The 18013-nt window shown below is 64.3% G+C and overlaps 2 protein-coding genes and 2 long non-coding RNA genes across 4 annotated transcripts in view; 1 reads left to right on the forward strand and 3 right to left on the reverse strand.

Annotated features, from left to right (window-relative positions):
- Positions 1-903: 903 nt before the first annotated feature.
- FIS1 (fission, mitochondrial 1) lies at positions 904-9050 on the reverse strand. The gene is made up of 5 exons (XM_032098145.1): positions 8970-9050; positions 7020-7152; positions 5996-6072; positions 5123-5228; positions 904-1099 (listed from the first exon to the last, which is right to left on the reverse strand). Exons 1-5 carry the CDS (start codon positions 9012-9014, stop codon positions 1008-1010), a joined length of 453 nt encoding a protein of 150 aa, XP_031954036.1. The 5' UTR covers positions 9015-9050; the 3' UTR covers positions 904-1007.
- LOC116439071 lies at positions 2276-4215 on the reverse strand. The gene is made up of 3 exons (XR_004238036.1): positions 4183-4215; positions 3011-3042; positions 2276-2315 (listed from the first exon to the last, which is right to left on the reverse strand). It is a non-coding gene; the product is annotated as an uncharacterized LOC116439071 (long non-coding RNA).
- LOC116439070 lies at positions 4894-5080 on the reverse strand. Its single transcript, XR_004238035.1, has 2 exons — positions 5014-5080; positions 4894-4976 (listed from the first exon to the last, which is right to left on the reverse strand). It is a non-coding gene; the product is annotated as an uncharacterized LOC116439070 (long non-coding RNA).
- LOC116439061 (arachidonate 15-lipoxygenase B-like) overlaps positions 9003-18013 on the forward strand; it is a 37045-nt gene continuing 28034 nt past the window's right edge. Inside the window, exons 1-5 of the mRNA XM_032098135.1 lie at positions 9003-9342; positions 15494-15866; positions 17153-17248; positions 17341-17422; positions 17896-18012. Coding sequence (XP_031954026.1) covers positions 9196-9342; positions 15494-15866; positions 17153-17248; positions 17341-17422; positions 17896-18012 — 815 coding nt within the window. The 5' untranslated portion in view covers positions 9003-9195. The remainder of the gene's footprint in view (positions 9343-15493; positions 15867-17152; positions 17249-17340; positions 17423-17895; position 18013) is intronic.

An 18013-nucleotide genomic window follows, 5' to 3' on the forward strand; every position in this document is an offset into this window, starting at 1 on the left:
ACGGGGACAGGGACAGGGGGACAAGGGGAGGGCACGGGGACAGGGACAGGGAGAGGGGACACGGGGACAGGGACGGGGGACAGGGACACGGAGAGGGAACAGGGAGAGGGGACAAGGACAGGGACAGGGGACGGGGGGGTGGTCACGGGGACAGGGACATGGGGGACAGGGGACATGGGAACAGGGGAAGGGGACAGGGACAGGGGACGGGAGAGGGGACAGGGACAGGGGGAGGGGACGGGGGAGGTCACGGGGACACGGGAAGGGGACAGGGGGAGGGGACAGGGGAGGGGACAGGGGACAGGGACAGAGGGGACAGGGGACATGGGGGCAGGGACGGCGAGGCCACCATGAGGCGTGGGCAGCAGGGCAGTGGTCAGCTGGGAGGTGGTGGCCACTTTGGGGTGGTCTTAGCCACGGTGGGGATGGTGGCCACAGTGGGGACGGTCATGGCCACCACGGGGACCGTCAGCTGTGGGGTCCTGGCCACCGTGGGGATGGTCATCCACGGGGTGGGGATGGCCACGGTCACCTGTGAGGTCACGGCCACCACGAGCCACGGGGGTGGTCACCTGGGGTGGCCACGGCCACCGTGGGGATGGTCACTCGCAGCGTCACCTCCCCCCCCCCCCCCAAAACGTCCCCGTTCCCCCCCCCTCCCCCAGGTGGGGGATGGGCGCTGCCCCGCCCCTCCCCCATCAGTGACGTCACACGGAGCCCAACGAGGTTTATTTACAGCGGGGGGAGGGGACAGTGGGGGAGGGGGAGGGGGAGGGGGGGGACACACGGGTGTCCCCAAGGCACCGGGGGAGGGGGCGGCTGCGGCCGTGACGTCACCGCGGCGTCACCGCGACGTCACCGCGCCGCCGTGGTGTCCTTTTGATGACGTCACTCCCACGTTTCCCCCCCCCCCCATGACGTCACCGCCACGTCCCGGCGTTGTCCCCGCGTTGTCCCCGCGTGCGTGCGGCCGTGGGGGGAGGGGCGGGGCCGGGCGAGGGGCGGGGTCAGTGCCGGGTGGCGCGAGAGATGGCCACGCCCAACAGCCCGGCCACGCCCATGACCACGCCCCCCACGATGGCCGCGCCCACCAGCCCGTCTGTGGGGGGGGGGGAGGGACACAGGAGGGGACAGAGGTCACTCGGGGGTCACTGAGGGGTCACTGAGGGGTCACTGAGGGGTCACTGAGGGGTCACTTTGGGGCTTTAAGGGTCACTCTGGGTCACGGGGCGTCACTGGGGGGGGTCACTGGGGGTCACTCTTGGTGGCGGGGGTCACTGGGGTCATTCGGGGGGGTCCCTGTGGGGTCACTCTTGGTCATTTGGGTCCCTGGGGGGTCCCTGGGGGGTCCCTGGGGTCATTCAGGGGGGTCCATGGGGTCATTCTTCATCCTTTGGGTCACTGGGGTCATTCGGGGGGGACCCTGTGAGGTCACTCTAGGTCATCTGGGTCACTGGGGGGTCCCTGGGGTCATTCAGGGGGGTCCCTGTGGGGTCACTCTTGGTCATTTGGGTCACTGGGGTCATTCAGGGGGTCTCTGTGGGGTCATCCTTGGTCATTTGGGTCACTGGGGGGGCTCTAGGGGTCACTCTGGGTCACCAGGGTCACTCGGGGGGGTCTCTGGGGTCACTGAGGGGTCACTTTGGGGCTTTAAGGGTCACTCTGGGTCACGGGGCGTCACTGGGGGGGTCACTGGGGGTCACTCTTGGTGGCGGGGGTCACTGGGGTCATTCGGGGGGGTCCCTGTGGGGTCACTCTTGGTCATTTGGGTCCCTGGGGGGTCCCTGGGGGGTCCCTGGGGTCATTCAGGGGGGTCCATGGGGTCATTCTTCATCCTTTGGGTCACTGGGGTCATTCGGGGGGGACCCTGTGAGGTCACTCTTGGTCATCTGGGTCACTGGGGGGTCCCTGGGGTCATTCAGGGGGGTCCCTGTGGGGTCATCCTTGGTCATTTGGGTCACTGGGGGGGCTCTAGGGGTCACTCTGGGTCACCAGGGTCACTCGGGGGGGTCTCTGGGGTCACTGAGGGGTCACTTTGGGGCTTTAAGGGTCACTCTGGGTCACGGGGCGTCACTGGGGGGGGTCACTGGGGGTCACTCTTGGTGGCGGGGGTCACTGGGGTCATTCGGGGGGGTCCCTGTGGGGTCACTCTTGGTCATTTGGGTCCCTGGGGTCATTCGGGGGGGGTCCCTGTGGGGTCATCCTTGGTCATTTGGGTCACTGGGGGGGCTCTAGGGGTCACTCTGGGTCACCAGGGTCACTCGGGGGGGTCTCTGGGGTCACTGAGGGGTCACTGAGGGGTCACTGAGGGGTCACTTTGGGGCTTTAAGGGTCACTCTGGGTCACGGGGCGTCACTGGGGGGGGGTCACTGGGGGTCACTCTTGGTGGCGGGGGTCACTGGGGTCATTCGGGGGGGTCCCTGTGGGGTCACTCTTGGTCATTTGGGTCCCTGGGGGGTCCCTGGGGGGTCCCTGGGGTCATTCAGGGGGGTCCATGGGGTCATTCTTCATCCTTTGGGTCACTGGGGTCATTCAGGGGGTCCCTGTGGGGTCACTCTTGGTCATCTGGGTCACTGGGGGGTCCCTGGGGTCATTCAGGGGGGTCCCTGTGGGGTCACTCTTGGTCATTTGGGTCACTGGGGTCATTCAGGGGGTCTCTGTGGGGTCATCCTTGGTCATCTGGGTCACTGGGGGGGCTCTAGGGGTCACTCTGGGTCACCAGGGTCACTCGGGGGGGTCTCTGGGGTCACTGAGGGGTCACTTTGGGGCTTTAAGGGTCACTCTGGGTCACGGGGCGTCACTGGGGGGGGTCACTGGGGGTCACTCTTGGTGGCGGGGGTCACTGGGGTCATTCGGGGGGGTCCCTGTGGGGTCACTCTTGGTCATTTGGGTCCCTGGGGTCATTCAGGGGGGGTCCCTGTGGGGTCATCCTTGGTCATTTGGGTCACTGGGGGGGCTCTAGGGGTCACTCTGGGTCACCAGGGTCACTCGGGGGGGTCTCTGGGGTCACTGAGGGGTCACTGAGGGGTCACTGAGGGGTCACTTTGGGGCTTTAAGGGTCACTCTGGGTCACGGGGCGTCACTGGGGGGGGTCACTGGGGGTCACTCTTGGTGGCGGGGGTCACTGGGGTCATTCGGGGGGGTCCCTGTGGGGTCACTCTTGGTCATTTGGGTCCCTGGGGGGTCCCTGGGGGGTCCCTGGGGTCATTCAGGGGGGTCCATGGGGTCATTCTTCATCCTTTGGGTCACTGGGGTCATTCAGGGGGTCCCTGTGGGGTCACTCTTGGTCATCTGGGTCACTGGGGGGTCCCTGGGGTCATTCAGGGGGGTCCCTGTGGGGTCACTCTTGGTCATTTGGGTCACTGGGGTCATTCAGGGGGTCTCTGTGGGGTCATCCTTGGTCATTTGGGTCACTGGGGGGGCTCTAGGGGTCACTCTGGGTCACCAGGGTCACTCGGGGGGGTCTCTGGGGTCACTGAGGGGTCACTTTGGGGCTTTAAGGGTCACTCTGGGTCACGGGGCGTCACTGGGGGGGGTCACTGGGGGTCACTCTTGGTGGCGGGGGTCACTGGGGTCATTCGGGGGGGTCCCTGTGGGGTCACTCTTGGTCATTTGGGTCCCTGGGGGGTCCCTGGGGGGTCCCTGGGGTCATTCAGGGGGGTCCATGGGGTCATTCTTCATCCTTTGGGTCACTGGGGTCATTCGGGGGGGACCCTGTGAGGTCACTCTTGGTCATCTGGGTCACTGGGGGGTCCCTGGGGTCATTCAGGGGGGTCCCTGTGGGGTCACTCTTGGTCATTTGGGTCACTGGGGTCATTCAGGGGGTCTCTGTGGGGTCATCCTTGGTCATTTGGGTCACTGGGGGGGCTCTAGGGGTCACTCTGGGTCACCAGGGTCACTCGGGGGGGTCTCTGGGGTCACTGAGGGGTCACTTTGGGGCTTTAAGGGTCACTCTGGGTCACGGGGCGTCACTGGGGGGGGTCACTGGGGGTCACTCTTGGTGGCGGGGGTCACTGGGGTCATTCGGGGGGGTCCCTGTGGGGTCACTCTTGGTCATTTGGGTCCCTGGGGTCATTCAGGGGGGGTCCCTGTGGGGTCATCCTTGGTCATTTGGGTCACTGGGGGGGCTCTAGGGGTCACTCTGGGTCACCAGGGTCACTCGGGGGGGGTCTCTGGGGTCACTGAGGGGTCACTGAGGGGTCACTGAGGGGTCACTTTGGGGCTTTAAGGGTCACTCTGGGTCACGGGGCGTCACTGGGGGGGGTCACTGGGGGTCACTCTTGGTGGCGGGGGTCACTGGGGTCATTCGGGGGGGTCCCTGTGGGGTCACTCTTGGTCATTTGGGTCCCTGGGGGGTCCCTGGGGGGTCCCTGGGGTCATTCAGGGGGGTCCATGGGGTCATTCTTCATCCTTTGGGTCACTGGGGTCATTCAGGGGGTCCCTGTGGGGTCACTCTTGGTCATCTGGGTCACTGGGGGGTCCCTGGGGTCATTCAGGGGGGTCCCTGTGGGGTCACTCTTGGTCATTTGGGTCACTGGGGTCATTCAGGGGGTCTCTGTGGGGTCATCCTTGGTCATTTGGGTCACTGGGGGGGCTCTAGGGGTCACTCTGGGTCACCAGGGTCACTCGGGGGGGTCTCTGGGGTCACTGAGGGGTCACTTTGGGGCTTTAAGGGTCACTCTGGGTCACGGGGCGTCACTGGGGGGGTCACTGGGGGTCACTCTTGGTGGCGGGGGTCACTGGGGTCATTCAGGGGGGGTCCCTGTGGGGTCATCCTTGGTCATTTGGGTCCCTGGGGTCATTCAGGGGGGGTCTCTGTGGGGTCATCCTTGGTCATTTGGGTCACTGGGGGGTCCCTGGGGTCATTCTGGGGTCACTCTGGGGTGACTCGGGGGGGTGACTCGGGGGGTCCCTGGGGCCACTCTGGGGTCATTCTGGGGTCACTCTGGGGTCACTTCGGGGTCACTTTGGGGTGTCTCAGGGGGGTCACTCTGGGGGGGTCCCTGGGGTCACTCTGGGGTCATTCTGGGGTGACTCGGGGGGGTCACTCTGGGGTCACTCTGGGGTCACTGGGGGTCACTGTGGGTCCCGCGTCCCCCCCCCGTCCCCGCTGTCCCCTCACCGCGCCTCAGGCGGCTCCGGACGCGGCTCCGCAGGCGCAGCACCTGCGGGTTCTGGGGCTCCGCTGCCAGGAGCCGCTCCAGGTGCTCCAGCGAGCGCTCGTACTCCTGTGGGGACACCCGCGGCACCTCCTGGCATCCTGCGGCACCTCCTGGCACCTCCTGGCACCTCCCTGGCACCTCCCTGGCATCTCCTGCCACCTCCTGGCACCTCCTGGCATCCTGTGGCACTTCCCTGGCACCTCTGCCACCTCCTGGCACCTCCCTGTCACCTTCTGTCACCTCCTGGCATCCGTGGCACCTTCTATCAGCTCCCTCTCACCTCTGGCACCTCCCTTCACCTCCTGCCACCTCCCTGGCACCTTTGTCACCTCCTGGCACCTCCTGGCACCTCCCTGGCACCTCCCTGGCACCTCCCTGGCACCTCTGGCACCTCTCTGTCACCTTTACCAACTCCCTGTCACTGCCTGTCACCTCTTGGCACCTCCTACCACCTCCTGTCACCTCTGCCACCTCCCTGTCACCTCCTCTCACCTCTGCCACCTTCTGTCACCTCCTGCCACCTCCTTGTCACCTCCTGTCACCTCCCTTCACCTCTTGTCACCTCCTGTCACCTCCTGCCACCTCCTGTCACCTTTGTCACCTCCTTGTCACCTCTTGCCACCTTCTGTCACCTCCTGTTGCCTCCCTGTCACCTTTGCCAACCCCCGTCACCTCCCTGCCACTCCCTTCACCTCCTGCCACCTCTGTCACCTCTGCCACCTCCTGTCACCTCCTGTCACCTCTGTCACCTCCCTGAGCCCCCCATGTTTCCTCTCTGTCCCCCCAATGTCCCCGATCCCCCCGCTGTCCCCCCGCTGTCCCCGTGTGCCCACCTTGAGCCGGTAGTTGCCCAGGGCCAGGTAGAACAGGACATCGCGCTGCTCCTCCGGGGGGGTCTCGGGCAGCAGCTCTGGGGGGGAGGGGGCAGGAACAGGGTCATGAACCCCCCCAGAGACCCCAACCCCCAAATGGCGCCCCCATAGCGCCCCCAGCCCCCCCCCAAAGCCCCCTCATAGCCCCCCGATGGCCTCACCATGGCCACGCCTCCTGCCTGGCCCCGCCCCTCTGCTCAGCAGCGCCACCCCGCGGGCGATGGCGGTGCTGCGTTAGCCCTGCCCCTTGCCCCGCCCCCTGCGTTAGCCCCGCCCCCTGCGTTAGCCCCGCCCCCTCTGCTCAGCAGCGCCACCCTGCGGGCGATGGTGGTGCTGCGTTAGCCCCGCCCCCTGCGTTAGCCCCGCCCCCTGTGCTCAGCAGCGCCACCCTGCGGGCGATGGCGGTGCTGCATTAGCCCCGCCCCTTGCATTAGCCCTGCCCCCTGCGTTAGCCCCGCCCCCTGCGTTAGCCCCGCCCCCTCCACTCAGCAGCGCCACCCCGCGGGCGATGGTGGTGCTGCATTAGCCCCGCCCCCTGCGTTGGCCCCGCCCCCTGTGTTGGCCCCGCCCCCTGCGTTAGCCGCGCCCCCCTCTGCTCAGCAGCGCCACCCTGCGGGTGATGGTGGTGCTGCGTTAGCCCCGCCCATTGCCCCGCCCCCTGAGTTAGCCCCGCCCCCTGTGTTAGCCCCGCCCCCTGTGTTAGCCCCGCCCCCTCTGCTCAGCAGCGCCACCCCGCGGGTGATGGTGGTGCTGCATTAGCCCCGCCCCCTGCGTTAGCCCCGCCCCCTGTGTTAGCCCCACCCCCTCTGCTCAGCAGCGCCACCCTGCGGGTGATGGTGGTGCTGCGTTAGCCCCGCCCCCTGTGTTAGCCCCGCCCCCGTGTTAGCCCCGCCCCCTCCACTCAGCAGCGCCACCCCGCGGGCGATGGTGGTGCTGCATTAGCCCCGCCCCTTGCCCCGCCCCCTCTGCAGGCCCCGCCCCTCACCGGCCAGCAGCGCCACCCCGCGGGCGATGTCCTCCTGGTAGCGGCTCCGGACGAGTCCCCAGCCGTACTCGAACCGGCACTGCCGCGACAGCGCCCCCTGCTGGCGCTCCGCAGCGTAGCGCCGCTCCAGCGCCTGCACACAGCGGAGGGGTCAGCAGGGTCAGCAGGGTCAGGGGGGTCAGCGGGGTCAGGGGGGACACCAGGGGGGTGGGGGGGGATCGGGGTCAGGAGGGGTCAGGAGGGGTGTGGGGGGGTCAGTGGGGTCAGGGGGGACACCAGGGTCAGGGGGGTCAGCGGGGGGTTGGGGGGAGCATCGGGGTCAGGAGAGGTCAGCAGGGTCAGGAGGGATCAGGAGGGAGGTGGGGGGGGGCACCGGGGTCAGGAGGGGTCAGTGGGGTCCGGGGGGACACTGGGGTCAGAAGGGGTCAGTGGGGGGTGGGGGGGACACTGGGGAGGTCTGCAGGGTCAGGGGGGCACCGGGGGGCATTGGGGGGATGGGAGGGACAGTGGGGTCAGGGGGGGTCAGTGGGGTCAGGAGGGGTCAGTGGGGGGTTGGGGGTGGCATCGGGGTCAGGAGGGGTCAGTGGGGGGGTGGGGGACACCGGGGTTGTCAGGGGTCATGGGGGTCAGTGGGGTCAGGGGGGACACAGGGGTTGTCGGGGGTCAGCAGGGTCAGGGGGGACACCGAGAGGACACCGGGGTTGTCGGAGGTCATGGGGGTCAGCGGGGTCAGGGGGGTCAGTGGGGTCATCGGGGTCAGGGGGGACACCGGGGCTGTTGGGGGTCAGGGGGGACACCGGGGTCAGGAGGGGTCAGCGGGGTCAGGAGGGGACACCGGGGGACATCAGGGGTGACACCGGGGGGACATCAGGGGGATGGGGGGGGTCAGCAGGGATCATGTGGGGTCAGGGGTCAAGGCGGTCAGGGGTCACCAGGGGGTCATGGGGACAAGGGTCAGTGGGTGTGGCACCATCATGGGGACACGGGGTCGAGGGTTATGGGGTCAGGGGTCATCAGGGGTTACAGGGGTCAGGGTCACTGTGGGTAGGGAGTTACAGGGGATTCGGGGGTCAGAGGTCAGAGGTCAGTGGGGTCAGGAGACATCAGGGGTCATTGGGGTCACGGGGTCACGGGGGAGGAGTCAGGAGCCGCGTGGTCATTTGGTCACGGGGTCAGGAGTTCTGGGGTCACGGGGGGGGTCAAAGGGATCAGTGGTGTGGAGGGGTCACTGGAGGTCAGTGGGGATATGGGGAGACACTGGGGGCAGTGGGGAGGATACTGGGAGGATACTGGGAGCACTGGAGGGAGGATACTGGGAGCACTGGAGAGAGGATACTGGGAGGACACTGGGAGCATTGGAGGGAGGATACTGGGAAGAAACTGGGAGCGCTGGAGGGAGGATACTGGGAGGACACTGGGAGCACTGGAGGGAGGATACTGGGAAGAAACTGGGAGCACTGGAGGGAGGATACTGGGAGGCCACTGGGAGGAAACTGGGAGCACTGGAGGGAGGATACTGGGAGGACACTGCGAGCACTGGAGGGCGGTAACTGGGAGGAAACTGGGAGCACTGGGCGCACTGGGAAGGATATTGACAAGATACTGGGAGTACTGGGGGGGTACGGGGGGGCGGGGCTTGCTTAGTGGGCGGGGTCACACCGTGTTGGGGGCGGGACTACCCCGAAAATGGGCGGGGCCAAACCCAGAGCTGCGCGGGGGGGAGGGGTCCCAGAGGGGGCGTGGCCACCCAGGTGGGGGCGTGGCCTCGGCGGAGGGGGCGTGGCCTCGGCGGAGGGGGCGTGGCCACGGCGGGCACAGCGGGGACGGAGGGGCGCGGGCCGGGTGCAAAAGGGGCGTGGCCCGGGGGGGTCGCGGCTGTTGGGGGGGTCCATGGGGTGGGTGTGGCCGTCAAAAAGGGGCGTGTCCAGGCGCTGAGGGGCGTGGCCTCACCATCAGATCCTCCACCGCCACCACATCGTCGAACTCGGGGTCCATCGCACCCGGAAGCGGCGCCGGAAGTGAAGGCGGACGTGACGGCTTATCCCCGCCCCTTTTCCCCTCCCCGCGCCGCTACTGGCCGCTCCCCTGAGCGCCGCGCTCTGATTGGCTGGAGCGCGGTGAGGCCCGCCGCCATTGGCTCCGCCCCGCGTCAATCACCGCCTCAGCCGCTGCCGCCATGGCCGCGTACCGGGTGCGGGTCCGCACCGGCACCGCTCCCGCCGCCGGCACCAGCGACGCCATCGCCGTGACGCTCGTGGGGACCCGCGGGCGCAGCCCCAGAACGCCCCTCGACCGCTGGGGGCCCGACTTCGTCTGCGGCGCGGTGAGAAACGGGGAGGGGGACAAGGCGGGGGTGTGTGAGGGGAGTGGGGGGGGAGGCCCTGGGCAGCTCTGAGGGGAGGGAGGGGCGGGGGGGGATTTGGGGGGTCTGGGGGACTTTGGGAGGGGCTGTGTCACCTCTTAGGGGGAGCTGGGGGGTGTTTGGGGGGGTCTGGGGGCTGTTTGGGGGGGGCTGTGTCACCTCTGGGGGGGTCCGGGGGGTCTTAGGGGCAGCTGGGGGGTGTTTGGGGGGCCTGGGGGATGTTTGGGGGGGGGCAGTGTCACCTCTGGGGGGGTCCGGAGGGTCTTAGGGGGAGTTGGGGGGTGTTTGGGGGGGTCTGGGGGATGTTTTGGGGGGGGCTGTGTCACCTCTGGGGGGGTCAGGAGGGTCTTAGGAGGAGCTGGGGGGTGTTTGGGGGGGCTGGGAGATGTTTGGGGGGGGCTGTGTCAGCTCTGAGGGGGTCCGGAGGGTCTTAGGGGGAGTTGGGGGGTGTTTGGGGGGGTCTGGGGGATGTTTGGGGGGGGCTGTGTCACCTCTGGGGGAGGGGGAGGGGGGCAGGACAGTCTTAGCGGGATGGGGGGGGGGGGCTGGAGGACACCTGGGTCCCTTTGGGGGATTTTGGGGGACATCTGGGTCCCCTCAGGGAGCAGCAGCACCCCCCAAAAGGGACCCAGGTGTCCCCAAGACCTCCAGAAGGGACCCAGGTGTCCCCAAGAGTTCCAGAAGGGACCCAAATGTCCCCAAGACCTCCAAAAAGGGACCCCGGTGTCCCCCAGCCCCCCCAGAAGGGACCCAGATGTCCCCAACCCCCCCAAAAAGGGACCCAGGTGGCCCCAAGACCTCCAGAAGGGACCCAGGTGCCCCAAGAGTTCCAGAAGAGACCCAAATGTCCCCAAGACCCCCAAAAAGGGACCCCGGTGTCCCCCAGCCCCCCCAGAAGGGACCCAGATGTCCCCAAGACCCCCCAAAAGGGACCCAGGTGTCCCCAAGACCCTCAAAAACGGACCCAGATGTCCCAAACCCCCCCCAAAAGGGACCCAGATGTCCCCAAGACCCTCAAAAGGGAACCCAGGTGTCCCCAAGACCCCTCAAAAGGGAACCCAGGTGTCCCCAAGACCCCTCAAAAGGGACCCAGGTGTCCCCAAGACCCCTCAAAAGGGGACCCAGGTGTCCCCAAGACCCCCAAAAGGGACCCAGGTGTCCCCAAGACCCCTCAAAAGGGGACCCAGGTGTCCCCAAGACCCCCAAAAGGGACCCAGATGTCCCAACCCCCCCCCAAAAGGGACCCAGATGTCCCCAAGGCCCCCCAAAAGGGACCCAGGTGTCCCCAAGAGTTCCAGAAGGGACCCAAATGTCCCCAAGAGCCCCAAAAAGGGACCCCGGTGTCCCCCAGCCCCCTCAGAAGGGACCCAGATGTCCCCAACCCCCCCCAAAAGGGACCCAGGTGGCCCCAAGACCCTCAAAAACGGACCTAGATGTCCCAAACCCCCCCCAAAAGGGACCCAGATGTCCCCAAGACCCTCAAAAGGGAACCCAGGTGTACCCAAGACCCCCCAAAAGGGACCCAGGTGTCCCCAAGACCCCTCAAAAGGGGACCCAGGTGTACCCAAGACCCCTCAAAAGGGACCCAGGTGTCCCCAAGACCCCTCAAAAGGGGACCCAGGTGTCCCCAAGACCCCCAAAAGGGACCCAGGTGTCCCCAAGACCCCTCAAAAGGGGACCCAGGTGTCCCCAAGACCCCCAAAAGGGACCCAGATGTCCCAAACCCCCCCCAAAAGGGACCCAGATGTCCCCAAGGCCCCCCAAAAGGGACCCAGGTGTCCCCAAGAGTTCCAGAAGGGACCCAAATGTCCCCAAGACCCCCAAAAAGGGACCCCGGTGTCCCCCAGCCCCCCCAAAAAGGGGACGTGGGCATTGAGGGGGGTGGGGGGCACTCGGTGACGTGGGGGTGACACCCAGGGCGGGGCTGTGGCAGGTGAACCTCCGTGGGTGGCCCTGGGGACACAGGGACGGTGTCGCCATCCCCGGCAGGGTGGGGCGGGGCCACGGGGGTGGTGGCACAGTGGTGTGGCAGTGCCGCTGCAGGGCGGTGGCACGGTGACACCGTCCCCCAGTGGGTGCTGGGGACAGCGGTGACACAGCAGTGCTGGCCCGGTGGTGGGGACGCAGCAGCGGTGACAGCGGTGACGCAACGATGGTGACACCGGTGACGCTTTCGCAGCGGGTGATGGTGGCTCGGTGACGTGGTGGTGGTGGCACGGCGATGCGACAGCGGTGGCACGGTGGTGACAAAGGTGACACAGAGATGGTGGCATCGGTGGCACGGTGGTGGTGACAGCAGTGACGCAGCAGTGGGGACGGCGGCGGCACAGCAATGGTGACAGCAGTGGCACGGTGGTGGTGACAAAGGTGGCACAGAGGTGGTGATAACGGTGGCACGGTGGTGGTGGTGGCAGCGGTGGTGATGTGGTGACAATAACACAGCGATGATGACAATGGTGGCACGGTGGTGGTGAGAAAGGGGACACAGTGATGGTGACAATGGTGGCACGGTGGTGACAAAGGTGGCACAGCGATGGTGACAACGGTGGCATGGTGATGGTGAGAAAGGGGACACAGCGATGGTGACAACAGTGGCACGGTGGTGGTGACAAAGGGGATGCAGCGATGGTGACAACGGTGGCACGGTGATGGTGGCAGCAGTGGTGACGTGGTGACAGTAACACGGCGATGGTGACAACGGTGGCACGGTGGTGGTGACACAGGTGGCGCAGCAATGGTGACAACGGTGGCCTGGTGATGGTGACAAAGGTGACACAGCGATGGTGACAACGGTGGCCTGGTGATGGTGACAAAGGTGGCACGGTGATGGTGACACAGCGATGGTGACAATGGTGGCCTGGTGATGGGGACAAAGAGGACGCAGTGATGGTGACAACGGTGGCCTGGTGATGGTGACAAAGGTGACACAGCAATGGTGACAACGGTGGCACGGTGATGGTGACACAGCGATGGTGACAATGGTGGCCTAGTGATGGGGACAAAGAGGACGCAGCGATGGTGACAACGGTGGCCTGGTGATGGTGACAAAGGTGACACAGCAATGGTGACAACGGTGGCCTGGTGATGGGGACACAGGTGACGCAGCGATGGTGACAACGGTGGCACGGTGATGGTGACACAGCGATGGTGACAATGGTGGCCTAGTGATGGGGACAAAGAGGACGCAGCGATGGTGACAACGGTGGCCTGGTGATGGTGACAAAGGTGACACAGCAATGGTGACAACGGTGGCCTGGTGATGGGGACACAGGCGACGCAGCGATGGTGACAACGGTGGCACGGTGATGGTGACACAGCGATGGTGACAATGGTGGCCTGGTGATGGTGGCAGCACTGCAGTGACAGTCCCTGTGTCCCCACAGGTGACCAAGTACCCGCTTTGGTGACAATGTCCCCACCGATGTCCCCAGTGTCCCCTTGGGTGACTGAGTGCCTGGCTCGGTGACAGGGACACGCTGACACGGTGACAGTTGTGTCCCCTGTACAGGTGACCAAGTACCTGGTTCGGTGACAATGACACACAGACAGTGCTGTCCCCAGTGTCCCCATTGACGTCCCCTGTACAGGTGACACACTGAGGCGGTGACACTGTCCCCACTGTCCCCATTGTCCTCACAGGTGGCAGAGTATGAGGTGTGACAGTGACACTGTCCCCAGTGTCCCTGTTGATGTTCCCTGTACAGGTGACACAGTGTGAGCTGTGTGTGATACAGTGACAGCAACACACTGACAGCGACAGTGAGACAGAGATGGCGACACAGTGACAGTAACATGCTGACAGTGATAGTGACACAGTAACAGTGAAACACTGACAGTGACAGTGAGACAGAGGTGGCGACACAGTGACAGTGACACAGGGACAGCGACACACTGATAGTGACAGTGAGACAGAGATGGCGACACAGTGACAGTGAGACAGTGACAGTGACACAGTGACAGTGACGCACTGACAGTGACAGCGACGGTGACAGCGACAGTGACAGTGACAGTGACACAGAGAGTGACACTGACAGTGACAGTGACACACTGACAGTGACAGCGAGACAGAGATGGCAACACAGCGACACAGTGATAGTGACACAATAAAAGTGATACAGTGGAAGTGACACAGTGGGACAGAGACAGTGATACAGTGGCAGTGACACAGTGACAGAGATGGTGACATAGTGACAGTGACACAGTGACGCACTGACACGGTGACACGGAGACAGTGACACGCTGATCATGACAGTGAGGCACTGATAGTGACACAGTGACAGTGACATACTGACAGTGACACACTGACAGTGACAGTGACACACTGACAGTGACAGCGACACAGTGACAGTGAGACAGAGACGGTGACACACTGACAGTGATAGTGACACAATGACAGTGACACACTGACAGTGACACGGTGACAGCGACACAGTGACAATAACACACTGAGAGTGACACAGTGACAGTGACACGCTGATAGTGACAGTGAGACAGAGACGGTGACACAGTGACAGTGACACACTGACAGTGACACACAGTGACAGCGACACAGTGACAGTGAGAAAAAGGTGGTGACACACTGACAGTGACAGTGACGGTGACACAGTGACAGTGACACAGTGACAGTGACACACAGTGACAGTGACACAGTGACACGCTGACAGTGAGAGTGACACTGATAGTGACACGGTGACACACTGATAGTGACGCAGTGACAGCGACACAGTGACAGCAACACAGTGACAATGACACAGATGGTGACACAGTGATGGTGACAGTGATACAGTGATACAGTGACAATGACACAGTGACGGTGACACAGTGACACAGCTACAGTGACACACTGACAGTGACAGTGACGGTGACACAGTGACACAGTGACACTGACAGTGATACACTGACAGTGATGGTGACACAGTGACAGTGACACTGAAAGTGACAGTGACAATGACACAGTGATGGTGACACAGTGATACAGTGACACAGTGACACTGACAGTGACACACTGACAGTGATGGTGACACAGTGACAGTGACACTGAAAGTGACAGTGACAATGACACAGTGATGGTGACACAGTGATACAGTGACACAGTGACAGTGACAGTGATACAGTGAAAGCGTCACAGTGAAAGTGACACAGTGACACAGTGATAGTGACACAGTGACACGCTGGCAGTGACACACTGACCGTGTCCCCAAGACCCCCAAAAGGGACCCAGATGTCCCCAAGACCCCTAAAAGAGACCCAGGTGTCCCCAAGACCCCCAAAAAGGGGACACAGTCACAGTGACACGGTGACACACTGACAGTGACGGTGACACAGTGACACAGTGACAGTGACACACTGACACACTGACAGTGACAGTGACGGTGACACAGTGACAGTGATGGTGACACAGTGACACAGTGACAGTGACACAGCGACAGTGACACAGTGAAAGTGACAGCGACAGTGACGCAGAGATGGTGACACGGTGATACAGTGACAGTGACAGTGATACAGCAAAAGTGACACAGTGAAAGTGACACAGTGACGCAGTGATAGTGACATTGTGGTAGTGACGCAGTGACACAGTGACAGTGACATAGTGACACGCTGGCAGTGACACACTGACAGTGTCCCCAAGACCCCCAAAAGGGACCCAGATGTCCCCAAGACTCCTAAAAGAGACCCAGGTGTCCCCAAGACCCCCAAAAAGGGGACACAGTCACAGTGACACAGTGACGCACTGACAGTGACAGTGACGGTGACACAGTGACGGTGACACAGTGACACAGCGACAGTGACACAGTGACGGTGACACAGTGACACACTGACAGTGACACAGCAACAGTGACACAGTGACACTGATAGTGACGGTGACACAGCAACAGTGACAGCGATGGTGACGCAGGGGCACAGTGACAGTGACATAGTGACACTGACAATGACAGTGATGCAGTGACGCAGCGACAGCGACACAGCGACAGTGACACAGTGACACAGAGTGATACAGTGACAGTGACACACTGACAGTGACGGTGACACAGTGACACACTGACAGTGACACAGTGACACAGCGCCAGTGACACACTGACACAGTAACGCTGTCCCCATTGTCCCCCCACAGGTGACAGAGTACACCGTCCATGTCCCCCGTCCCCTGGGGCGGCTGCTGCTCGTGCAGGTGCACAAGGGGCCCTGCGGGGGCCTCCCTGAGAGCTCCTGGTACCTGGAGACCCTCAGCGTGTGGGGACAGTTTGGGGACACCGCCGGGGACACCGCAGAGCACGGGGACAGCGAGGACAGCGGGGAGGAGGAAGAGGACAGCGAGGACGAGGTGACGGAGGATGAGGGGACAGAGGACGAGGGGACAGGGGACAGTGAGGGGACAGGGGACACCGATGAGGAGGAGGAGCCGGAGGAGGAGGAGCTGGAGGAGGAGCCAGAGGAGGAGGAGGAGCCTGAGGACACCGAGGGTGACATCGGCACTGCCACCACAGGTGAGGGCGGTGACACTGCAGGGACATCGGCAGTGCCACAGGTGACACCTGTGGCGGTCCAGGTGACATCAGCAATGCCACGGGTGACGCCTGCGATGGCACAGGTGACATTGGCAGTGCTACAGGTGACACCTGTGATGGCGCAGGTGACATTGGCAGTGCCATGGGTGACATCTGTGATGGCACAGGTGACATCGGCGCTGCCACAGGTGCCACCTGTCATGGCACAGGTGACATCAGCAGTGCCACAGGTGCCACCTGTGATGGCACAGGTGACACCTGCGATGGCACAGGCGACATTGGCAGTGCCACAGGTAATGGGTGTGATACCGCAGGTGACATCGGCAGTGCCACAGGTGACACCTGCGATGGCACAGGTGATGTCACCACTCAGGAAAGCGACACCTCTCACGCTGTGGGTGGTGTCACAACCTCCGCAGGTGACAGCTGTGACACCACAGGTGACGCCACTTCCGTGGGTGACACCTGTGGCGCTGCGGGTGACGTCACAATCTCTGTAGGGGACGCTTGTGACGCTATAGATGATGTCATCTCTGTAGGTGACACCTGTGGTATTTTAGGTGATGTCACCAGCTCTAAAAGTGACACCTGGGACACTGTGGGTGACATCACCCCCGCAGGTGACACCTGTGACAGTACAGGCGGCGTCACCCCCGCCGGTGACACCCATGATGTGAGAGGTGACGTCACCCCCGCGGGTGACACCGGTGATGTGAGAGGTGACGTCACCCCTGCGGGTGGCACCGGTGATGTGAGAGGTGACGTCACCCCCGCGGGTGACACCGGTGGTGTGAGAGGTGACGTCACCACCGCGGGTGACACTGGTGATGTGAGAGGTGACATCGCCCCCACGGGTGACACCGGTGATGTGAGAGGTGACATCGCCCCCGCGGGTGACACCGGTGGTGTGAGAGGTGACGTCACCACCGCGGGTGACACTGGTGATGTGAGAGGTGACGTCGCCCCCGCGGGTGACACCGGTGATGTGAGAGGTGACATCGCCCCCACGGGTGACACCGGTGGTGTGAGAGGTGACGTCACCGCCGCAGGTGACACCGGTGATGTGAGAGGTGACGTCACCCTCGCGGGTGACACCGGTGGTGTGAGAGGTGACGTCACCGCCGCAGGTGACACCGGTGATGTGAGAGGTGACGTCACCCTCGCGGGTAACACTGGTGATGTGAGAGGTGACGTCACCCCTGCAGGTGACACCGGTGATGTGAGAGGTGACGTCACCGCCGCAGGTGACACCGGTGTCCCCGCAGGTGACCCCGATGACGCCGCCCACGCCGGGCCCTTCCACTTCCCGTGCTACCGCTGGCTCGAGGGCTACGGCACCTGGGAGCTGCCCGAGGGCACAGGTGGGGACACCCGGGGGACACCTGGGGGACACCCAGGGACACCTGACTGTCCCCCCACGCCCCTGACGATGTCCCCGACGATGTCCCCGCAGCCACCACGCCGGCCATGGAGCGGCACCCGCGGCTGCAGCGGCAGCGCCGGAGGCACCTGGTGCAGCAGCGCCGGCGTTACAGGTGAGGGACAGGTGGCATCGTGTCACCTGCAGGGGTGTGGCACACCCAGGGGTGTCCCTGTGTCCCCCCAGGTGTGTTTGTGTCCCCAGGTGTGTCTCTGTCCCTCTCCAAGTGTGTCCCTGTCCCCCTCCAGGTGTGTTTGTGTCACCAGGTGTGTCCCTGTGTCCCCAGGTGTGTCCCTGTCCCCCTCCAGGTGTGTTTGTGTCCCCAGGTGTGTCCCTGTCCCTTTCCAGGTGTGTCCCTGTGTCCCCCCAGGTGTGTTTGTCCCCCCAGGTGTGTCCCTGTGTCCCCCCAGGTGTGTTTGTGTCCCCCCAGGTGTGTCCCTGTCCCCTCTCCGGTGTTGTCACCCTCCTGTGACCCCTGTCCCTGTGTCCCCCTCCAGGTGTGTCCCTGTCCCCCCCCAGGTGTGTCCCTGTGTCCCCTCCCCGGTGTTGTCCCCCCTGTGACCCCTCGCTGTCCCCGTGTCCCCCCAGGCTGGCCCCGTTTGCCCCCGGCCTGCCCTGGGCGCTGCCCCACGGGACACCCCTGGATCCCGACCTGAGCTACTCCCTGCCCAAGGCCACGGCCTTCTACCTGCGGGGCAGCGCCGCG

Source organism: Corvus moneduloides, unplaced genomic scaffold (assembly GCF_009650955.1).
Source record: "Corvus moneduloides isolate bCorMon1 unplaced genomic scaffold, bCorMon1.pri scaffold_94_arrow_ctg1, whole genome shotgun sequence".
Classification (NCBI taxonomy): Eukaryota; Metazoa; Chordata; class Aves; order Passeriformes; family Corvidae; genus Corvus; species Corvus moneduloides.

Excerpts from the sequence above, each read along its gene's own strand:
- FIS1 (XM_032098145.1), bottom strand. The coding sequence starts at position 9,014 with ATGGACCCCGAGTTCGACGATGTGGTGGCGGTGGAGGATCTGATG. Across the intron at positions 7,153-8,969 it reads TGGCGGTGGAGGATCTGATG|GCGCTGGAGCGGCGCTACGC; the intron begins GTGAGGCCACGC and ends CGCTGTGTGCAG. Across the intron at positions 1,100-5,122 it reads CCGGAGCCGCCTGAGGCGCG|ACGGGCTGGTGGGCGCGGCC; the intron begins GTGAGGGGACAG and ends CCCCCCCCACAG.